The 21,228-nt window shown below is 37.6% G+C and overlaps 1 protein-coding gene across 9 annotated transcripts in view; it reads left to right on the forward strand.

Annotated features, from left to right (window-relative positions):
* Kyat3 (kynurenine aminotransferase 3) overlaps nt 1-21,228 on the forward strand; it is a 50,311-nt gene that overhangs the window by 11,754 nt on the left and 17,329 nt on the right. For 5 of the 9 annotated variants that reach the window (XM_015504719.2, XM_015504718.2, XM_015504720.2 and 2 more), the window contains 8 exons: nt 7,123-7,181; nt 7,922-8,066; nt 10,057-10,206; nt 13,531-13,617; nt 14,056-14,181; nt 14,277-14,397; nt 17,380-17,456; nt 19,019-19,108. In XM_015504719.2, the coding sequence (XP_015360205.1) occupies nt 7,123-7,181; nt 7,922-8,066; nt 10,057-10,206; nt 13,531-13,617; nt 14,056-14,181; nt 14,277-14,397; nt 17,380-17,456; nt 19,019-19,108 (855 nt within the window). Of the gene's footprint in view, nt 1-3,076; nt 3,259-7,122; nt 7,182-7,921; nt 8,067-10,056; nt 10,207-13,530; nt 13,618-14,055; nt 14,182-14,276; nt 14,398-17,379; nt 17,457-19,018; nt 19,109-21,228 lie in introns of those variants that run through there. The other 4 variants (XM_048814963.1, XM_048814962.1, XM_048814964.1 and 1 more) reach the window with 3 other exon arrangements.

Raw genomic sequence — 21,228 nt, forward strand, 5'->3', positions numbered from 1 at the left:
CCTATAGTATATTACATCTTAGAAGGGGTCCAAATTCCTTCCCTTTCACTCATTTAAATGTTCAGTCAAGGAATGTTGAATACCTACAATATATCATGTACAAAAGAAAGCAACTAAATATGTGTTGCTTAAAAGTTGCAGTTTAAATACGCACACCTTTAAGTCCTTTATAATTGGCTTTTTCCTTTTATGTCTTTAAAGTCATCTTGCCCTGCCTTGCATTTCAACTTCGGTTAATTTCAGTTCTTTTGACTACTACAGGAACATTCTGCTATTTCACTATGCCGTCTAGTGGCCAAAGAAAGTAATTTGTCTGTTTGGATTTTGTTTTGTTGTTTTATATGTAGTCATACCTTGGAAAGCAACTTAAATTTGGGAGATAATTTTGCTAGTGCCTGCTTGCTTGAGGAGCATTTGTCCAGAGGAATAAGAGGGCATGGTTTTGAAACATCATGGCAACTCTTATCTCAGCTTTATCAAGGTACAATAAACTACATCTGTTTAGAATTACAACTCGATAATCATTTGGGTGGATGGATATAACATGGAATCGCTATTGCAATAAACATAGGGAGTATTTCCACTGACCTTAAAAGTTTTCCCATGTTCCTTTGCAGTTCATCTCTCACACTGCTGATTTGCTCTTTATCACCATAGATTAGTTTGTACTTCTTTTGTCTTTTATATAAATATAAAGTATGTAATATACACTTTTGCTTATGATTTTCATGATTTTGAAATTCACTTCTGATGTACTGTATCAGTAGTTCCTTCCTTTTTATTGTTGGGTGTTATACGAATATAACATCACTTGCTTTTCTGTTCACCTGTTGATGAGTCTTTGAGTACCTCCAGGTTTTGGCTTTTCTGAATAGAACTATTGTGAACATTTGTGTACAATCCATTATATGGACATAGGTTTTCATTCTCTTCAATAATTATCTAATAATGGAATGGCTGGGGTGTGGTAGATGTATGTTTAATTTTTAAATAACTACCAAACCATTTCCTAAAGTAGTTGTGCTATTTTCTATTCTCAGCAGGCTATAAGGAGTGCCAACTGCCCTACACCCTGGCCAGCACTTGGTATCTGTGGCCATTCTTCTGGGTATCTTGTGCCATCTCACTGATTTTAATTTGCATTACCCTGATGACTAACAATATAGAGCATCCTTTAATATGATTTTTGGCCAGTATTATATCTTCAGTGAAGAGGATGTCAAATTTTCTGCTCATTTTAGATTGGACTGTCTTCTCACTAAGTTATAAAAGTTGTTTGTATATTCTGTATGAAAGTCTCTTGTAAGATATATAATTATGTGATTGTAAATATTTTCTCCCATTCTGGGACTCAACTGAAAAAAATATCTTTGAGCCCATTAAATGATATCTTACTAAGTTTTTTTTGTTGTTGTTTTGTTTTGTTTTTTTCTTTTTGTACCAGGGATTGGACCTGTGTGGGGCAGAGGGTGGAGTTCACCACTAAGCCACATCCCAGCCCTTTTCATTTTTTTTAATTTTGAGACAGGGTCTTATTGAGTTGCTTAGGGCCTCAATTATTTACTGAGGCTGGCTTTGAACTTTCAATCCTTCTGCCTCAGCCTCCAGAGCCACTGGGATTACAGGCATGTACCATTATACCCTGTTTGATAGATTTTTTTTTTTTTTTAAGTGAAGCAATAATGGTAACTTTTAAAAAAAATTGTTCAACTCTCAGTCCCTCTGGAATAGTAAAGTGGGGAATGCAACTGCTTCATCTATTATGAGGAAAAGTAAACAGAAAGTGTATAAAACAGACATGCAACAAAGCCCTATAGTGCTCAAGCTCCTGGTCACGGTTTCACATTCATCTCTGAGTCTGACCACATCTCTGCTCTTCCCATGTAACATGAGCTTTCTAATAAAGCCATTTCTTTCTTAAGCTGTTCCAGATTGAGTTTCTGACTCATGCAAAGAGATCTGATTAGTGTAGTGTGAGCTTCAAAGGAGTGGATGTGCACTGTTTCTTCCCCTGCCTTCAGGTAGTCACAGTGCTCACCTGAGAAGTCACAGAATCTCATGGAAACGTGAGCAGCCAACACAGTTATGCTGCACAAAAGAAACACAAAGTAGGAAAGGTAGGAAAGATTATACCAAAGTTACTTTTTAAAATCGATATGCTTTTTAAACCAAAAAAGACATTTAGGAAGTGATGTAAATGCTAAGGATGAAGAATACTAAGTGTCACTATGGTTGTTAAAACATCAAAATATTCATACATATCCATTATGTATACCTTGTTGTTTGTATTGTGGCCTTTTCTTGTCCTCCTTATCATTACTAGTTGCTATTGAGGGGGGAAGTGGTGCTGTGGCTTTCATCTCTTTGGATAAAGATTTGATTCATAACTCATATAGATATTAATAACCTTGATTTCTCCAGCTTCAGTCCAGCATTTGAGAAGTTTTTTTCCAGCACCTCTCCCATCCTATATACCTTCTTCAGGTCTTATGAACGTAGTCCTCAAAATATGTACAGTTTAAACTTAAGTGTACTAGGCTCTCAGAATCATGGGTAATTTTTTTTTCATTTTTCTAGCACCTTTACAGAAAACAATTTAAAGCTTTTCCTTACCTTTGCCAATTTTGCCACCTAGTGGAGAATCTCTAAAACTGCATTTTCAGCCTCAAGTTAATAAAAGTCATATTAAGGTCCTAGGATGCACTGGCAGTTTGTGTTAATAATATAGCAGTGTGGTCTATAACCATGCCAGGCCTGTAATCCCTCTGACAGCAAAAGTTACTTCACCGGGTTTTCTGGGTCCAAAAATGATACAAGGCTTACAGATGTCCCTTATGTCCGTAGGATTCACACCTTCTTATCCGTTGGGTTCCAGGTTCAATTTAATTTCCTGAAACTGGGTCTACTCTAGCAAATAATTCTCAGCCAGTGAGCATTTGCCTCTACTGCTGAATCTTGGTGTCTTTGAACTTTGCAAGTTGTCTTGTAGACTTTCACCAGTGAATTAATTTCCCCGGGATGTTTTCAAGTACCACAAACTAAGTGATTTAAACATCAGAAATTTATTCCTTTACAGTTTTGGAGGCTGAAAGCCAAAGATCAAAGGTTAAGCAGAGTCAGTTCTTCCCAAGGGCTGCGAGGAAGAATCTGTTCGACGTCTTTCCTGTCTTCTGGGCATTTCGTAGCAGTCTTTGGTATTCCTTGGTTTGTCAGAAGCATCACCCCACCCCTGCCTTTGCCTCACCTAAGGTTCTTAGGGTGAGTACCTGAATCCAGGCTTCTGCCATAAAGATACCAGCCACAGTGGCTGAGCACCCGCCTCATGACCTCATCTTAACTAACTGCATCTTCAGTGAGCCTGTTTCTAGACCAGGCCACATTTTGAGGTACTGGGAATTAAAGAAATTGAAGGGGAAACTGTTCAACCTGTGATACACCTATCTCTTATACCTCCAGACTTCATTCTTGTCTTGGGTTTTTAAAATTATTTGCTTCTTTTTCCTCTCTGTAGCTTTGCCATGAGATCTCTTTGGAAAATAAAATAGGAGTTGAAATGATGTATATATATCAAGCAGAAACTTTTTAAGAGGTTTTGTCCTCAAAATGGGTTGTATTCCAGATAGAGGCTATTTCACAACCGTGTCTCAGAACAACAGTGACAAGGAATAGCAGCAGCTGAATTTCAGTGGATATCTAGTGTGAACAAGGAAGCAATCTTTGAGATTTTAAACTATCAAGACTTTGGAGTCATTTGTTACTGCAGCATAAATTAACTTAAGCTGACTGACAAAAGAACTACCTAACTAAACTTGAATGACACCATATATTCAACTAACTTGAGTGATATTTTTTCATACTTATCAAATATATGTTGAATACATGACCTAGATATAGTAGCACCTGTTGGACACTGTGATGAGATTGTAAGGGGACGTATAGATGAGAATGGTGGGAACATGAGGTTAAGAGAATAATCCTATAAAATGATCCCACATGCTGACCACCACATGCTTTCTTAGCCAAAAAGCAATCTGCCTGCAGCCCCACACAGAAAAGGAAAGGGTAAGTCACATTCCTCAGCAAACTAAGGCAGGGGCAAAGGTCAGGCAGTCAGTATAGGATCCAAAGAGGCTGATGACTGATTATCAAAGAGAAAACCATGGATTACTAACAATTAACCTCTGTGCTCCTGCTCCTTCCTATCTTCAGACACATACATGGGGAAAAAAAGAGAAGACAATAATTAAAAGGAGGTGGGTTCCTAGGATGTGTAAGAGAGACAGGCCACTCCCTCCCACGGACACCCAGCTCTGGCGGCCCTTTTCTTCAGAGAAGTCTGTCTCTGTCCCTTTTTAAAATAAAACTTGCTTTCTACACTTGCATCGGCATTTCTCAGAATTTTAATCTTCAACACCTGGGAACAAGGACCAGTTCCAGATCTCCAATGCATTGATATCAATGTCAATCTGGTGAGGTCACAGCCCAGATATCTGTTTAAATACCAATCTAGGTGTTGTCACAGAATTATTTTTTAGAAGAGATTAACATTCAAGTGGGGGGAAGGCAGAATACCCATAATGTGAGGAGCCTCATTCAGCCCAAGGCCTTAGAAGAAAAAAGACAACCCCCACCTGCTCTCTGGGAAAGAGAATTCTGCCTTCAGACTCAACTTGAGCTGCATCCTCACCATCCCGAGTACCCACCTGGGGCCTACACTGCAGATTTCAGACTTGTCAGCCCATACATTTTACTGGTTCTATTTCTCTAGAGAACCCTGACTGATACTGACACACATCAGTGAACAAGTTGTTCTAACAGTCTTAAGGGCAGATATAAATAAGCAGAAAATTATAATATGTAAAAAAAAAAAATGCTGGAAATTACTCAATTTAATGGGAACACATGGGAGGGGCATGTGCTCCTGACTTGGGGAATCTGAGAAGGATTTGCAGGAAACAAAGATTAACTTGAGACTGAAGGTGGCAGGAGGAAGTAGGAGTTTGCCAACTGCAGGGACAGGAAAGTGGGGACAGGGATTGGCTTGAGTAGGAAACCTGCCTTCTCAGCAGAGGCATTATTGCCCTTAAGGAAATGGGTGCTTTGCAGGGAGAATAAATTTTAGTTGTGACAGTGTTTTGTAGCCATCCAAAGCTCAACCCTATCTGACAAGGTTTTATTCCTTAAGATTTACTTACGTGAAGGGAAGATGATTAGGAAATTTATTGCAAAAATGCTGTCAATCATTATTTATATTCACCAGCTTGTGAACAGTGAACTCAAAGTTAAAGAGTCTCCTTAGGGGAGCAAGGGTGAAAAAGGTTGAGAAACATTGGTAGAGAATGACATTTGGGGCAGAGGAAAGATAACGTGCAGAAGGGAGAAAATATAGACTATGAAATAGAGGGGCTTAGACGTGGAGTTGGGAAGGAGAGAGAGGCAGGGGTAGCTGACAGAGGAAAGACTTGCCTAGATACAAATGTTAAAGAAAATTAAATCTGAAAGTGCCTTTTGAGTTCAATTATCAAAATTGTACTTAGTGTCTAAATTATCTATTTGAATCTACTTTGTGTTTGCAGTCACATTCTGAATGAATCATTAAGTTCTCGACATTGTTTCAGAGATAGCAAAGGGCATTTGTTAAAATATCTTTTTCTCTCTATCATGCTGGGACTCTTTAGTTATATAATTAGAGTCTCCAGAGTAGCATCCTGTTCAGCTGGGACTTCATCGTAATCTATTCTAGAAGACCCTGTAACCTCTGGAGAATTTGTGTGTGATTTACTTCACTGGAGGATCAAAGATTAAAAATGGGAGACTGAGCAAGGTATTTTTTAGTCCCATTATTGGAACTAGAATGAGAACAATGGTCTATTTAATAACCATTATCATTATCTCCCTCCCTGATTGAATTAAAATTGCTTTAATATTCTATTATAAAATTCTTTGGAAAGATGCTGTCAATCATTCTTTTATATCTACCAACTTGTTAACAATGAACTCAAAGCTAATTTGTTACTTTTGAGAGATAGCATAAACTTAATTTTAGAATTTAAAGAACTAAAAAAGGCATGCTGTATGATAATTATAATTCCTAATATTTTTCTACCATAGCTTTAGCTCACTTGGCATGAGTAGACCTGAACTAAATTACCAATATACTTTTAAGAGGCAACAGCATCCCAATAATATTTTTAGGCGTTCTTATGTAAAAGAGAGGTAGAAGTTGACAGTTCTGAGTACAGAACTGGAGTCAGGGCATGGGTTCAAATCCTGGGCTGAACTATTTGAATGTGAATGTTACTGCTTCTGGCTTGGGCAGATGTGAAAAGTTGTGTGAACTTTATCCTCCCTGTGCCTCCTGCTCCTCATATGTAAATGTGCTCATAATGAAAGGGCAGATGTGAATATTAACCAAGATAATTATGTGAAGCATGAGATCTGTGCCTGGTGCACATGCAGTACTTAATGTTAACTGTTATTAAGTTGGAAGCCTTTATTGAGTAGTTTGAGACCACTTGTTGAGTGCTTCCTGGATGACAAACAGTTCCTGTCTTGTGGAACTCTTGGTGTATCCTATGAAAAACAATCTGATGACTTTTTAAATGGGTTGGTTTTTGTTTTTGTTTTTTACTGCTAAGGATTTAACCCAGGAACAATTTACCACTGAGATACATTCCCAGCCATTTTATTTTTTTATTTTGAGACAGGGTCTTGCTAAGTTGCTTAGGGCCTTAGTAAGTTGCTAAGGCTGTCCTTAAACTTGTGATACTCAACTTTCTGAGTCACTGGGATGATAGGTATGTGCCACTGTGCCCAGCTAAACTCTCTTTTTTTTTTTAAGAAGTATTGTTCTCTTTAATGCATTTCAGGCCTTTAAAGTGATTAACTTTTTAGACTAGGATGATATTTTCTCTTTAGAGTAGGATGATTGTAGGTACTAAAAGCACTCTAGAATGTAGGTAGGAGAAGAAATGTTCAGCATCTTGGGTTGTGTTCTAGAACTCTCTGTGGTGGTACTATTAACACAGAGACAATACAGAAAAGGAAGAGTAACACATGATTCACTGACCTCAAATTTTGATTAAAAAAGTAAAAGATCCTTTCAATGTTTATGCCTTTCAGAAAATGTCTCTGAAATTCATAAATGCGAAAAGAATTGAAGGACTTGACCGTAATGTATGGTGAGTATCTTAGAATAAACAATAGTAATTTGATGAGATTTTCTAGGGTTTTTTTTTTTAATTATTTGAGGATTTTTACCTACATCCATAGTTGAAAATTGAAGTCATTCATTTGATTCATTCATCAGATAGAAATGAAAGGAAGTTAGCCATCCATGCCTTAATGTGTTCATCTAGCAAATGAAGCAAGCTCTGCTAGGCACTAGGCACAGGGCACCAAAAAAAACTAATTTAATGGATGCTCTCATCGAACTTTCCTTCTAAACCATGAACTTTTCTTATTCATTCTCTCTCTCTCCCTCTCCCTCCCTCCCTCCCCCCTCCCCTTTTGAAATAGGGTCTCATTCACTAAGTTGCTGAGGCTGGCCTCAAACTTGGATGCTCCTGCCTCAGCCTCCTGAGTTACTGGAATTTCAGGCATGTGACACTGCACCCAGAATTAGTTCTGTTTGCTAACAATTGATAACCTAGCAGCAGTTAGGAATGGTTGAGGGAAAAAAAAAAAAAAAAGAAAGAAAGAAACACCTACACACACACACACACACACACACACACGTATTTGTGTTTATATGTGTGTATTTAAAATATGGGAATCATGGAGTTGGGGTCTGTAAATGAACATTAAGTTCATTAATTCAGCCAACATTTTATTAGGTAAACTCAGTTTGTGGGTGATAAAATTGTTGTATGAAACTTGCAATTTGAGTGTCTAAATTTAAGTCTTACTGTTTTAATCTTAGGATTGAATTTACCAAATTGGCTGCTGATCCCTCTGTCGTGAATCTTGGCCAAGGCCTTCCAGATATCTCCCCTCCTTCATATGTAAAAGAAGAGCTATCAAAGGTCGCTTTGATCAATAGCCTGAATCAGTACACACGGGGCTTTGTAAGTGCATCGGGACCCTAAAGGCATATGTTTTGTATTGAGCCGTAGGTGTGTGGACTTCTGTCATGTATGTGTTGTTGGCTTTCTGGGATCCCCTGTCCCAGACCAGGGCCCACAGATACTTTTCCCCTTTGCCTTTATCTCCTAGGAAAGTCCTTTTAGTCTGGGCCTTTATTTTTCTACTTTCCAAATCTGTATATTAGGGCAACAACAGAAGGAAGACTATTTCATATATATATATTTTATATTTATATTTATATATATTTATATAATATTTCATATATATATATATTTTCATATATATATATTTCATATATATATATATATATATTTTTTTTTTAGTTGTTGATGGATTTTTTTTTTATTCATTTATTTATATGTGATGCTGAGAAGTGAACCCAGTGCCTCACACATGTGAGGTAAGTGCCCTACCACTGAGCCACAACCTCAGCCTGGGAGAATATTTCCTTGAAGTGTGTGTGTGTGTGTGTGTGTGTGTTTTAATGTCATTAACATTCATGCACCCTCACCTTTGACCTCAATATCCTATTTCTAATTGGTTACTTTCTTCCTCTCTATCCTCCCTTTTCTTCATTCTTCTGTGGTAAAATGCCTGGAATTTCCACATTTTCTAGATTAAAAGGAACCTCTGAACTATAGCTTCTTATCTGTTGTGCTAAAAGCAGTAGAGTCACACAGCTGGACATTTGTTTTCGCCTTTTATGACAGTGTAGAAATGGGGAAAGACAAGTTATGGAGGAAGTCATTCTGTGTCTTGTCTCTACTCGTCTAGCTATGTCACAGGGTTGAGAGGGTGGGATCCCTGCTCCCCGTAGATCCTCCTCAGACCTGCTCTTCATACCTCCTCCCCAGCCACATTCAACTTCATGATGAACATCTAGAGGTGAGGTGAACAGCCGTAGAGAAAATCAGTTAAACTGGAAGATGGTTCTTTGAAAAGATCAATAAGTGTGGTTTTAAAAAAAATAAATAAATAAATAAATAAGTGTGGTTTTTACCTAGATTCATCAATTTAAAAAGTGCCTTATGAGGAATGAAAAAAGGGATTCAAATATTTAAAAAATGATAAGGAGATGGAAATGCTAATTACCCTTTGATCTTTGTACATTGTATACTTGTATCAAATTATCACACTGTTCCTTGTAATTGTGTATAATAATTACCACGTTAATTAAAAAGAAAATTTTAAATAAGGGTATTTCTACATGCCTCAGACTTTGTACATTTATAATCCTTTCTTTCTTGCTTATGAAAGTGGTTATTGCCAAGTGAAGTAGCGCATGCCTGTGATCCCAGCAGCTCAGGAGGCTGAGGCAGGGGGGTTGTGAGTTCAAAGCCAGCCTTAGCAACTTAGCAAGGCACTAAACAACTCGGTAAGACCCTGTCTCTAAGTAAAATACAAAAAAGGACTGGGATGTGACTCAGTGGCTAAGTGCCCCTGAGTTCAATAAGGAAGGGAAAGAAAGAAAAGAAAGAGGAGGGCTGGGGATATAGCTCAGTTGGTAGAGTGCTTGCCTCACATGTCCTGGGTTCAATCCCCAGCACCACACACACAAAAAGAAAGAAAGTGGTTATTATTGATAACTCCTGCTGTTTTGGTTTTTGTTTTGGTTTGGTTTTTGGTACTGGGGATTGAGCCCAGGGGCACTTAAACACTGAGCCACATCACCAGCCCTCTTTTGTATTTTATTTAGAGCAGGGTCTCAACTGAGTTGCTTAGCACCTTTCTAAGTTGCTGAGGCTGGCTTTGAATTCCCAATTCTCCTGCCTCAGCCTCCTGAGCTGCTGGGATTATAGGTGTGTGCCACCTCGACTGGCAACTCCTGCTGTCTTGACAATCAATATGAGTAATACTCTGTTTTCCTCCTAACATTTGCTATCACATCAACAGTAGTGTGCATGTCTTTACCACAAGTAATTAGGTTCCTTAATCAAATTCAAGGTTTTTTCTTATTTTGTAATCTCACAGGGTCATCCGCCACTTGTGAAAGCTCTGTCCTGCCTATATGAAAAGTTTTATCAAAAAGAAATCAATCCAAATAAAGAAATCCTTGTGACAGTAGGAGCATATGGGTCTCTTTTTAATGCCATTCAAGGGTTAATTGATGAAGGAGATGAAGTAAGTATATCAACATTGTAATACTGTATTAATCATTATCTTTTGTCCCACCTTTGAATCTTTTACTTACTCTGCATTCTCTTCTATTTTAAATTACTTTTAAAGTCTAATGCACACATAGTGAAGTTCACGTTATCCTGGATGTGGAGCTGGATAAATTTCCCCATAACTACAACCTAGAGAAAGATAACCTGCATTCTCAGCAGCCCAGAAACTTCTTCCTGCCCCTTCTTAGTCTGTATTCTCCTGGAGAATCTTCTATCACAACAGGTTCACTCTGGCTCCTCTTTTATTTAGCATAAATAGAATTATACAGCATGTACTCCAGTCTGTCTTCTCTTGTTTATAGTTATATCTGAGAGATTCATCCATTTTATTGCTTTAGTTTTTTTTTTTTTTCTTATTTTTATAACCTACTTAGATAAGAGTGGGTGGAAAAGGCTAGCAATGATGAGGGAAAAGAATCCTTTGTTTTTATTGTTAAAAATGACCTTTAATCTGAACTCATTCAGCAAGTATTTGGTCATCTTTTTTGTGCTCAGAATCATGGTCGCAGTGCAGTATGAAGATAAATAAATCAGTATGTTCTAGTGCTTTCTGCCATTAGTACCATGATGCAAGATCAACATGGGGCCACCTGTCATAGCCATCTCCCACTGCCTCCCTGGTGTTCTTCTAATATTCCTTGCTTTCATGTTTCTTGACCTCTTTCATGTATTCAGAAATTACCGAGAATCTCCTGTGTGTTAGGCACTGTGAGAAAGAACATTTTAAAAGACAGTTTTTACCTAAAAGGGATTCACTATGTGTAGAGGAGACAGATTTGAAAATATTAAGAGGAATGCTGTGTTAGTCAGTGGTGGAGAATGTATAATTCATAGTAGTGACAAAAGGGAGAAGCCATCAACCCGGGTAATAAAGATCTAGAACACTCCACAGTAGCATTGCGTAAGCTGGTCTGAAGTATGAATATTTATTCTGCTCTATATTGTTAACTTTCTTTGAACTCTTATAGCTCTTCATCATAGCACCTTTATACAAGATACCACTCTCTATCTTGAATTGTTATTTTGCAACTGAAATTCTCTCCACTAAGCCAGACAATGTGATACTTAAAGAAACAAGTTGAGGACCGCAGTCACACTCTCATATACTGTTGAGAGCCACAGCCGAAGGGGCCCCAGCAAACTTCCAGCTGCCAGCAAACTTCCAGCTGCCGGCTGATGATTGGCTCACAGCGGCCCCAGCAACATCTAGCTGATTGGCTCCTCTGTGGTGATGCTCATTGGAGATGCTCATTAAGCTGTTTCCCCGCCCTTTCAGACTGCCAGCTGATGATATACACAATCTCTTTTAACCTATAATGTAATGGAAAGTCTCATCTCATGTCTTGATGCTGTTGATCCTTGGTTGCTTTTTCAGACTCTGACTGTGTTGGAGTAGAAACAAGTCAGCTCTGGGACTTCTTTTCTCTCTTTCTTCCTTCATCACTTTATTTAATATTTTGAAACCACATTTATGCCCTTCTCTGTTAAACTAACCTATTTTATTTTCTTTATAGTGTATTGCTATCTAAAATTATCTCGTTTATTGATTTGCCTTCTCATTCATTATAAGTCTTTCTTAATGGATATAAGTTCTGGGAGAACTTGGCCATTGCTGTGCTGCCAGCACCCATGATAATGAGTGCTCAATGTGCACTTTCCAAAAAAGAGAATTAGTCTATCAGAAAGGTAAAGGGCGTGAGGTGCACCCTGTCCACTCTACCTCCCTTCTTCCTGGTTCATTTTCTTTCATGGAGCTCTCATCTTGTATTGAGCACTGAGTTTCGCACCAGGGTTGCACAAGTGGTCATCTTAGTTCCTGAGAACTCATGGATGGACAAAGAGTTTATTGTCCAGTTGGAGGAGGATTCATTCCTGCTCCATTTCTTTTTCCTCCTTTGTTCCTGACACCAAGCTTATCCCACTATACTTGGTAGGCTGTACTTAGCCTGAGTTGACTAGTGCCAAGGGGCTTTTAGGATATATGACTCCCATGTGAAAGGCGCACAACACAAGAAATACAGACAGTAAAATGTGCATATTTAAAACAGCAACTGGGTACCATTACATTTAATCAGCAAAAAGTTAAATGAGATAAGTTATAGATTTATGAAATTATACATTATTGTCAGGTTTTTCAAAAATAATTTGTCTACATTTTTATCCATAAAAATATTTTTACTCTTTATTCCAAAGATAACAATTATTTGAATTTATTCAACATATTAAATAGGGAAACTATAATAAGATGAAATTTTCATGAAATATAGCTGGGTTTTAAAAAGGTAAAAAGAAAAATTGAATGTAATCATGGTTATAAATTATGTGTTCAGATTCTCCTTATAGAAAGTCAGAAAGTTAGGGGTGCTGGCAGGTGGGCCACTCAACCTGGAAGCCCAGCCAGGAGTGACTGGGAGAAAGCTTATAGGAGCCGAGGGTAAGGAATATTCTAAAGGACTAGTAGAAAAAGACTCCAGATACTGTGTCCCTGAATGGAAATTGTGGGTATCAGACAGGAACAATAGCATTCTGACTGATCTCCCTGCATCTGCTCTTTGCTACAAGATACTTTTGAGAAGAAAGAACACCTTTATTCTCAAGGTAATGTTTGTAAATTAACAGTCCAGGCCAGACAGCATTGCAGTGTTCTCTTTCCTTATGATCTTTTCACTATCTAATCTATCAATTATATTCTGGATTGTATTTTTTAACTTGAAATATAAAGAGAAACTCTTGGCACCGTCTGTAATCCCAGCACTCTGGCAGATGGGCAGAAGGATCCCAAGTTCAAGGCAGTTTTAGCAACTTTGTAAGACCCTCAGTAACTTAGTGAGACCCTGTCTCAAAATAAAAATATAAAAAGGACTGGGTATATAGCTTAGTGGGTAAGCACCCTTGTTTCAATCCACAATTCCAAAAAATAAAATTAACAAAGAAAGAAACTCTTAACAGTTTTTGTTAGAATAAATATCCCTTTAAAAAATGTAATAAAAGGTATGGTACTTTTCCCCTGATAAATCTACCTATGTACATGTAAATTTTATATACATCATAATTATCCCCACTGCAAGCCCATGAATAGATTTCCCAGAAATACTGAGGACAGCAACTTAGACTCTATGAATGAGTTTATATCAAAGTCTTTTGCCCTTACACATTCGTTTCCTAAAGGCAAATCCCACCCTTTTCACTGCTACATCTTAGAATATAGTATAGTACACAATATTTTTACCATGAACTAAGGATTCGTATGTTGTGTTCTTATTTGCTTTTATTTCAGGTCATAATAACGATCCCTTTCTATGACTGCTATGAGCCCATGGTTAGAATGGCTGGAGCAACACCTGTATTTATTCCCCTACGATCTGTAAGTTTGCCATTCAGCTCATATGCTTTAAGAATTCTTGAAAATATCAATTACTTTGTCAAAAAGAACTATGAAGTTTCTAAGTCTTTTCAAATAATTAATACACTAAGAGGAATCACAGAATTTCCATTAGCCTTGTAGTACCACACATTAACCTTAGTTATGGCTGGTCCCTGGGGAAGAAAACAGGCATGTTAACAGCTGTTAATGTTGACAGGTTCATTTTTCCTTTAACAGGTGTGCACATAAGACTCTGGTCCTCTTGAGCTCTCAAGGCAGAACTAAAGCCCAGTTATTTCTATTTATATTCTTTGTTAGTCATGTAGTCAGTTATCTTGACCAGGCCTTTCTCTAATTTTTTCCTTATTAGAATATTTATTTGTAAGACAGCAAAATGAATTCATTACATTAAGTCACATCTTTATTCTTCATGCTTAGAAACCTGTTGATGGAAAAAAATGGTCTAGTTCTGACTGGACATTAGATCCTCAAGAATTGGAAAGTAAATTTAATTCTAAAACCAAAGCCATTATACTAAATACTCCACACAACCCCATTGGCAAGGTAAGCGAGTCTCTCAACTCTATTCAGTCTTTGACGTGTTGTTTTCCCACATGTGGAATAATAATTGGCTGCGCTCTTTCCTTTAATATGTGTAGGTGTACACCAAAGAGGAACTCCAAGTAATTGCTGACCTTTGCATCAAATATGACACACTCTGCATCAGTGATGAAGTTTATGAATGGCTTGTATATACTGGAAATAAGCATTTAAAAATAGGTACTGATGATTACACAGAGTCACAAATCTAAATGTGTTTGGGCACATATAGAGCAACTGATGGGAAAGGATCCCATGCCAGCTTTAAAATAGACCTTGTAGTGGACATCTGCCTGAGCCCTTAAAAATAGCTATTTGAATGACTCTTCTCTCCTGAATTAATGAACAGCATGACAGACTAACAGTACAAACTTAAACTTAGGGAAAGAGATTTCACATCACAATGTAAAGCTGAGAAGACAACAGAGTAGTGCTCTTTGGCTTCTTAGTAAGAATCCTGCTGTTCCTCAGTATCACAGTACATTAGACAGAAGGAGCACAATTGTTCCTGAATGGTTCTTATACTCAGTGATGTGCAAGTTGCCAAATGCCAAGGCAACAGGAAGGAATTATGGGACAGTAAGTCACTGCCTCTCTGTCCTGGCCTGGGATGCTGCCATTACTACTGGGCCATCTCACAAATGCCCGTGTTTTCTGGGGCCTAAACTTGTAAGCTAAGCTGCAACATTTTTGAGTGTTTGCACTTGCCCTTCCTTTGCCTGGAAACACTTTCTCCCAATTATTCCGTCCTTCAGGTCTTTGCTCTGATGTCACTTTTCATGACCTACACATTTAAAGATAGTGACCCTTCTCTCCTTGGACTTTGCTTTGTCCATTTTCTGCCTTATTTTGCTTTTTCCCCCTTTATTGTAAATATCAGAATCAGAATCTATGTATGTCACTTGTAAATTACAAGATGGTAGAGATTATTGTTTACATTGGTTTCTCAATCTCCATTTTTCAGAATAGGATCTTGCAGGTGGTAGACATGAGAAAGTAGTTGTTGAATAAATGAATAGGAAATAGAAAAAGAACAAGGAAAGGAAGACTCAAAGATTCTGTGAGAGAAATAAATTAAGTTTAAAAATTAGTGCACGTGTATATAACGAGTCGTGGCACGTGCTGTGACTGTTTCTAACATATATTCCAAACAGACGTAAAGGTGGGAGGAGACCACAACTGCTGGAGTGAATCAGAAAAGCAGTAGGCAAAAGATGGAATGAAGTAGATGAGAAATGAAAACTAAATTCCTATCAGATAATGAGCACATCCTTAGACAGGGAGGCATAAAAGATCAATATAGACTTAGAAAGATAAATGATTTGATTTATAAGGGTGTGCTACAGTGGCTGGCACCAAAGAGGATAGGGAAGAAGGGCATCCTGAAGGACTTTTATATGAGAATAAAGAGTATAAACTTGGCTGCAGAGATCATGTGTTCTAAAACATTCCTCGGATAGCACCTTGAAACCACAGCATTCTGTGCATCATAAAATAGTGACATGATGAAATTAGGAGAAGTTCTGTCTTGAAATTAGAAGTGATTCTTCCTGACAGAAATCTGACAATTAAAAATCAATATGAAAATCACAGTGCTATTCTTACTTGTCAGTAACAAAGACCTATTGAAACCGACACATTCGAGTTTTTCTGATTTTGCCATTAAGATCCATTCACCAAGATTCATTTATTCCACAGCACATAGCATTCACTGTCAGATAAATCGCAGCAATTGCCAAAAGCTTCAAAAAATTGTGTGGAAGAAAACAAAATTGATTTTTTTAAAGTCCTATACATTGACATGATCACCAGGGTGTCAGTTAGCATACTTTGAGAACTATTGCAAAATGTATGACAAGGCAGATGAATTGGTTCCATGGTTGGATTTTTTTAAGTAAAGGTAAGAGTCAGGTGCACATGAGGGCCCCTGTGGGGGTTAATTGCTAATACATATCTGAGGGCTGAACGAATAAATGAATGAATGATTTTTAAAGATTTTATCAACTTGAAAACCTTTGCACAGTTGATTCTCATTATAAATTCTTTATTTGCAAATTTATCCAGTCCCTAAAATACATTTGCAACCTCGTAATTGATACTCACAGCACTTCATTCAAAGAAGGACCAGAAATTTGCCTCACCCAACACATGCATTCCCAGTCGAGGCTGAACAAGGTGATACTCTTCTTGCTTTAGCTCATCTATAAGAAGCATCCTACATGGTGATTTTGCTGTTTAAAATTGCCCAAAAGCATAGTGCAAAAGTGCTGGCTAGTGTTCCTAAGCACAAAAAGGCTGTCATGTGCCTTTCAGAGAAAATGTGTGTATTTGATAAACTCAGGTACAGCTTCTGTTGTTGGTGGCGTTGGAGTTATTAGAGGATGAAGCTAAAGAATTCAGTTTTCCCTCTGAGGTGGAAAAGATGTTTTAAAATTGATTGTAGTGATGGTTGCACAACTCTGTAGGTATACTGAAAACAACTGAATTGTACACTTTAAGTGAGCAAATTATATGATAGGTTTTTTTTTTTTCAATCTATGAGACATAAGCAGATCACATACACATAGATTAATAGGCCCGCCCTCAGAGTGTCTGATTCAGTGGTGTGGAATGAAGCCAAACAAACTGCCTTTCTTACAGTGATGCTGGTATTGCTGGTGTGGGGTCACGTTTTAAGAGTCATTGTTCTGAGAAGCTTAGAGAAACAAACTCAGAAAATGAGCAGAATAAAGGGAGGCTGTGCAGTAATCAGGACCCAACCCCAACTAAAACCATGCCAAAGGATCATTGTGTTCGACATACAGCTAGCTACCCCTAGCACTGAGCACTGGTTGCCACAATTCATCTGACAGCTGCCACTTGGCCTGGCCTGGATTGCTGCCTACTGATATCCTTGTCACTCCTGCTCATGGGAATAATTTTGCCACTTAAAATTATTAAATCTATTTACATGTTATTTTGGTACAACATTGTATATTCTAAAGCATTTCAACATTTTCAGCTGAGTTTGGACTATCTGAAAAAAATCTATTGATATAATTATATTAACTTCTCTGTAATTAATATATTTGTTTTCATTGAATTTGTGTACCTTTGTTTTTAGATCCTACTAAATGTAGATTGATTGGAAAGCAGTTTTTCAACTTTTTTTTTTTTTTCCAGCCACGTTTCCAGGTATGTGGGAAAGAACAGTCACAATAGGAAGTGCTGGGAAAACTTTCAGTGTGACCGGCTGGAAGGTAAGAGGAATAAGAATTTAGGGATGTAGCTCATGGTAGAGCACATGCTTAGCATGTGAGAGGCCCTGGGTTTGATGCCAAGCATCCCCAGATTTTTTTTAATTTATTAAAATAGGCATGTATTTTATTTTTTTGTAGTAGTTTTTGTGTTAAATGTATATATATTCACATTACATAGGTTTTTATACTTAATCATCTTTTGTTTATTGATTTACTCAACTTTCATGTTGAACTTCATTCTGTTTTGGTACTAGGGATTGAACCTAGGAGTTCTTAGCCACTGAGCACATCCACAGGCCTTTTTATGTTTTATTTTGAGACAGGGTCTCACTAAGTAGCCTAGGGCTTCAATAAGTGGCTGAGGCTGGCTTTGAACTTGCCATCCTCCTGCCTTAGACTCCACAGCCCCTGGGATTATAGACTGGCGCCACTGTACCTGGCTTTGAGCTTCATTCTTATTGAGATCCAATAACATCTTTAAAAATAAGAAAAATTAGGTAATTTTTTATTTTATAAGTGATCAAATGATGCTATTTTTTCTTTGCAAAGGAAGTTCAGCATAAAAGAAGAAAAATAATAATGATGAATATTTTGGCATTTACATGTACCAGACTCTAAAGTGTTTTACATGTACTAATTCTTTTCATTCTTATAACATTATAAGATGGGTACAATTATTATCCCTGTTTTACAGATGATAAAATAAAACACAGAAAAGTTAAATATCTTGCCTGAGATTATACTGCTGATGAATTCAAGCCATGGCAGACTTGAATTCAGAATCCACGTACTTAACCACCATACTGTTTATTAAAAAATAAATGCATCCAATTGAAACTCAGTTCTCTTCCAGCCTCATCCCTACTGAATATGGCCAAGATGCAGGGAGCATCAAAAGGAGGCCTCCAGAATCAAAGGCTTTGATATTTTGATGATGTGAGAGTCCTCTAGGCCCTCCTTCAGAGTTACATGTATCTATAATTCACACAAGCTTTCCCACTGGAAATACCAGAAGACACAAATTAGTAGAGGGAGGGAAGGTTAATAATGATTGCAGGCTTTGTTTACCTTCCAAAGGCAGAGCTCAGTGAAGAGGGCATTGCTTAGAGACTCCAGTTGGAAACTCACACCAAAAGGATGGTGTTGAAATTTTAAGTATGAATACTGGCCTGCTTTCATAATGTGAACATTTCTTTCTTTCTTTTTTTTTCTTTTTAATTTATTCTGTGTGTATGTGTGCACACACATGCAATACTAGGGATGGAACTCAGGGATGCTCTACCACTGAGCTACATCACCAGCCCGATTTTGGAGCTGGGGGCAGAGGGTCTCAGGAAGTTGCTAAGGCTGGCCCTTAACTTGTCATCCTTCTGCTTTAGCCTCCTGAGCTGCTGGGAGCCTCCTGAGCTGCTGGGAATTATAGGCATGTTCCACTGTGCCTGGCTTTAACATGAACATTTCTGAATTGCCTGTATTTAACAATTGCATTAACTGCTGTCTCAAATTTGATACACATTATTAGACAAATTTTTGAAACCTGTTTTAATTTTTTTCTTTCCCAGCTTGGCTGGACCATTGGTCCTAATCATTTGATAAAACATTTACAGACGGTTCAACAAAACACTGTTTATACTTGTGCAACTCCTTTACAGGTAGGTGTTGGGGCAACAGGGGGTTAAAACATGGATTGTTGGTGGAGGTGTCACTTTTATTTGCATGTTTGAATTGACTTTATTCTTCCCTCCAGGTCCTTCCTGAGCAGGGCCTTCTAATATAATCTGGGAATTGAGGAGCAGATGCATAGTCACTGTTATGGGGCTAGTTTTGTTTTGTTTCTTTGAACACACGTACATTGCTGTGGGGAATACAAAGTGCTACCAACTCTCTGAAGGATGGTGGCAGCACTCAGCAAATTAGAGATTGCTAACCCTATGAACAGCAATCCATCTTCTGAGGATTTACGCTAGAGCTATTATCAGCATATGCAAGATAGGGATAGATGTGGCTGTTTATTGCAGATGATTGGGTTTAGTCCATTACCTATCTATGGACAGGTAGTTAAATAAACCTTGATCTAGTCAAGTATCAAAATATTATATGACTTTATTAATTTCTTCTTGCTGCTATAACAAAGTACCACAGATCTAGTGACCTAAAACAACACAAATTTGTTATCTTACATGTCAGAGCTGGAAATGGATCTTATAGGGCTAAACGGTGGGTGTCGGCATTGCTGTGTTCCCCCTGGAGGTGTAGGGAAGAATCAGTTCCTTGCCTTTTCTAGCTTCTAAGGTTGTCCGCATTCCTTGGCTCATGGTCACATCCCTCCAACCTCTGCTTTCTGCCAACACATAACTTTCTGGCTCTTATCTCTTCTACCTCCTCTTTCCCTCATAAGGACCTGTGTAATTACATTATCCCTGTTGAATACTCTCTCAACCCAAGACTCTTAATTTAAATCACATCTGTAAAGTTCCTTTTACCATATAAGGTGACATTTACAGGTTATGAGTTTGAAGATACAAGCATCATTGGGGGACACTATTCCACCTACTGCAATAGCTATTTAAAAGAAAGGAAAAAAGAAAGAGAACAAGAAACTTTAAAAGTACTGATATGGAAAAATTTCCAGAATATATTATGAAGTTAAAAAAAACACAATGTATACATATATTTATGCTACATTTTGTGTAAGAAAAGGGGGACTTCTTATGTTTTTCTTGAAGGAACTCTGGAAGGATCCTAAGAAACTAGTAAAAGTGGCTATTTGGGAGGTTAAGAGAAGTGGATGAAATTAGTTGATAGGGACAGGAGTAGGTACCAGAACTTTTAATGTATATTATTTCTACTTTTGTGTTTATTTACAGAAACAAATCTATTTATCATTCTGTGAATAACCAAAATGTGGAAAAAATATTCTATTTCTAGAAGGCAGTTAAAGAACAAAAGACTAAAGTGTATTGGCTTCACGGAATTGACTTAATTTTTTTGCTTCCTTTGAACAAATACCTGCTTAATAGGAAAAGGTTTCATTGAAATTCTTTTTTCTTTCTTTCTTTTTCTTTTCTTTCTTTCTCTTTTTAAGTAATACTATGAAAAAGGCCAGCTCTAATATTTGGATCCATTTGATACTGATAATTGAACCCAGGAGCTCTTTACTACTGAGCTCCATCCCCAGTTCGTTTTTATTTTGAGACAGGGTCTCACTAAATTGCAGAGGCTAACCTTGAACTTGTGATCTTCCTCCCTCAGCTTCCTGAGTAGCTGGGATTGTAGGAATGTACCACTATGCCCAGTTTTATTATATATCGAAGTCATATTATCCTTTTAATAAATCCATTCAGTTATTCAACAACTATTTTCTGAGTATTGAAGTTAGAGCAGACAAAATAATACACAGGTATTTTTAAAATATAAGGTGTCCAAAGCTGATAGAGGCAAAGAAAAAAAGGTGAAGCAGAGAAGAAAAGGAATATAGAGTGCCAAGGGAGGAATATACAATGTTATATATGGTAATCTTTGTGAGCTTCACTAAGGTGACTTTAGGAGATTTAATAGTCAGGTGGTTACCTAGAGAAGAATGCTGTGGACTGAGAGAACGGCAAATGCAAATGCCCTGACAATCTGACTGGCAGTTTGTATCAGTGACCAGCATAGAGGCTGGGATGGGATAATTAGAGAGAAGAGTAGGAGGAGCTAAAACCAGAGAGACAGCTGGGGGTCCGATCAAGCTGAGCTGTGTATGTCACTCTTTTTTTTTTTTTTTTTATTG

This window comes from Marmota marmota, unplaced genomic scaffold (genome assembly GCF_001458135.2).
Source record: "Marmota marmota marmota unplaced genomic scaffold, marMar, whole genome shotgun sequence".
In the NCBI taxonomy this organism is placed as follows: domain Eukaryota; kingdom Metazoa; phylum Chordata; class Mammalia; order Rodentia; family Sciuridae; genus Marmota; species Marmota marmota.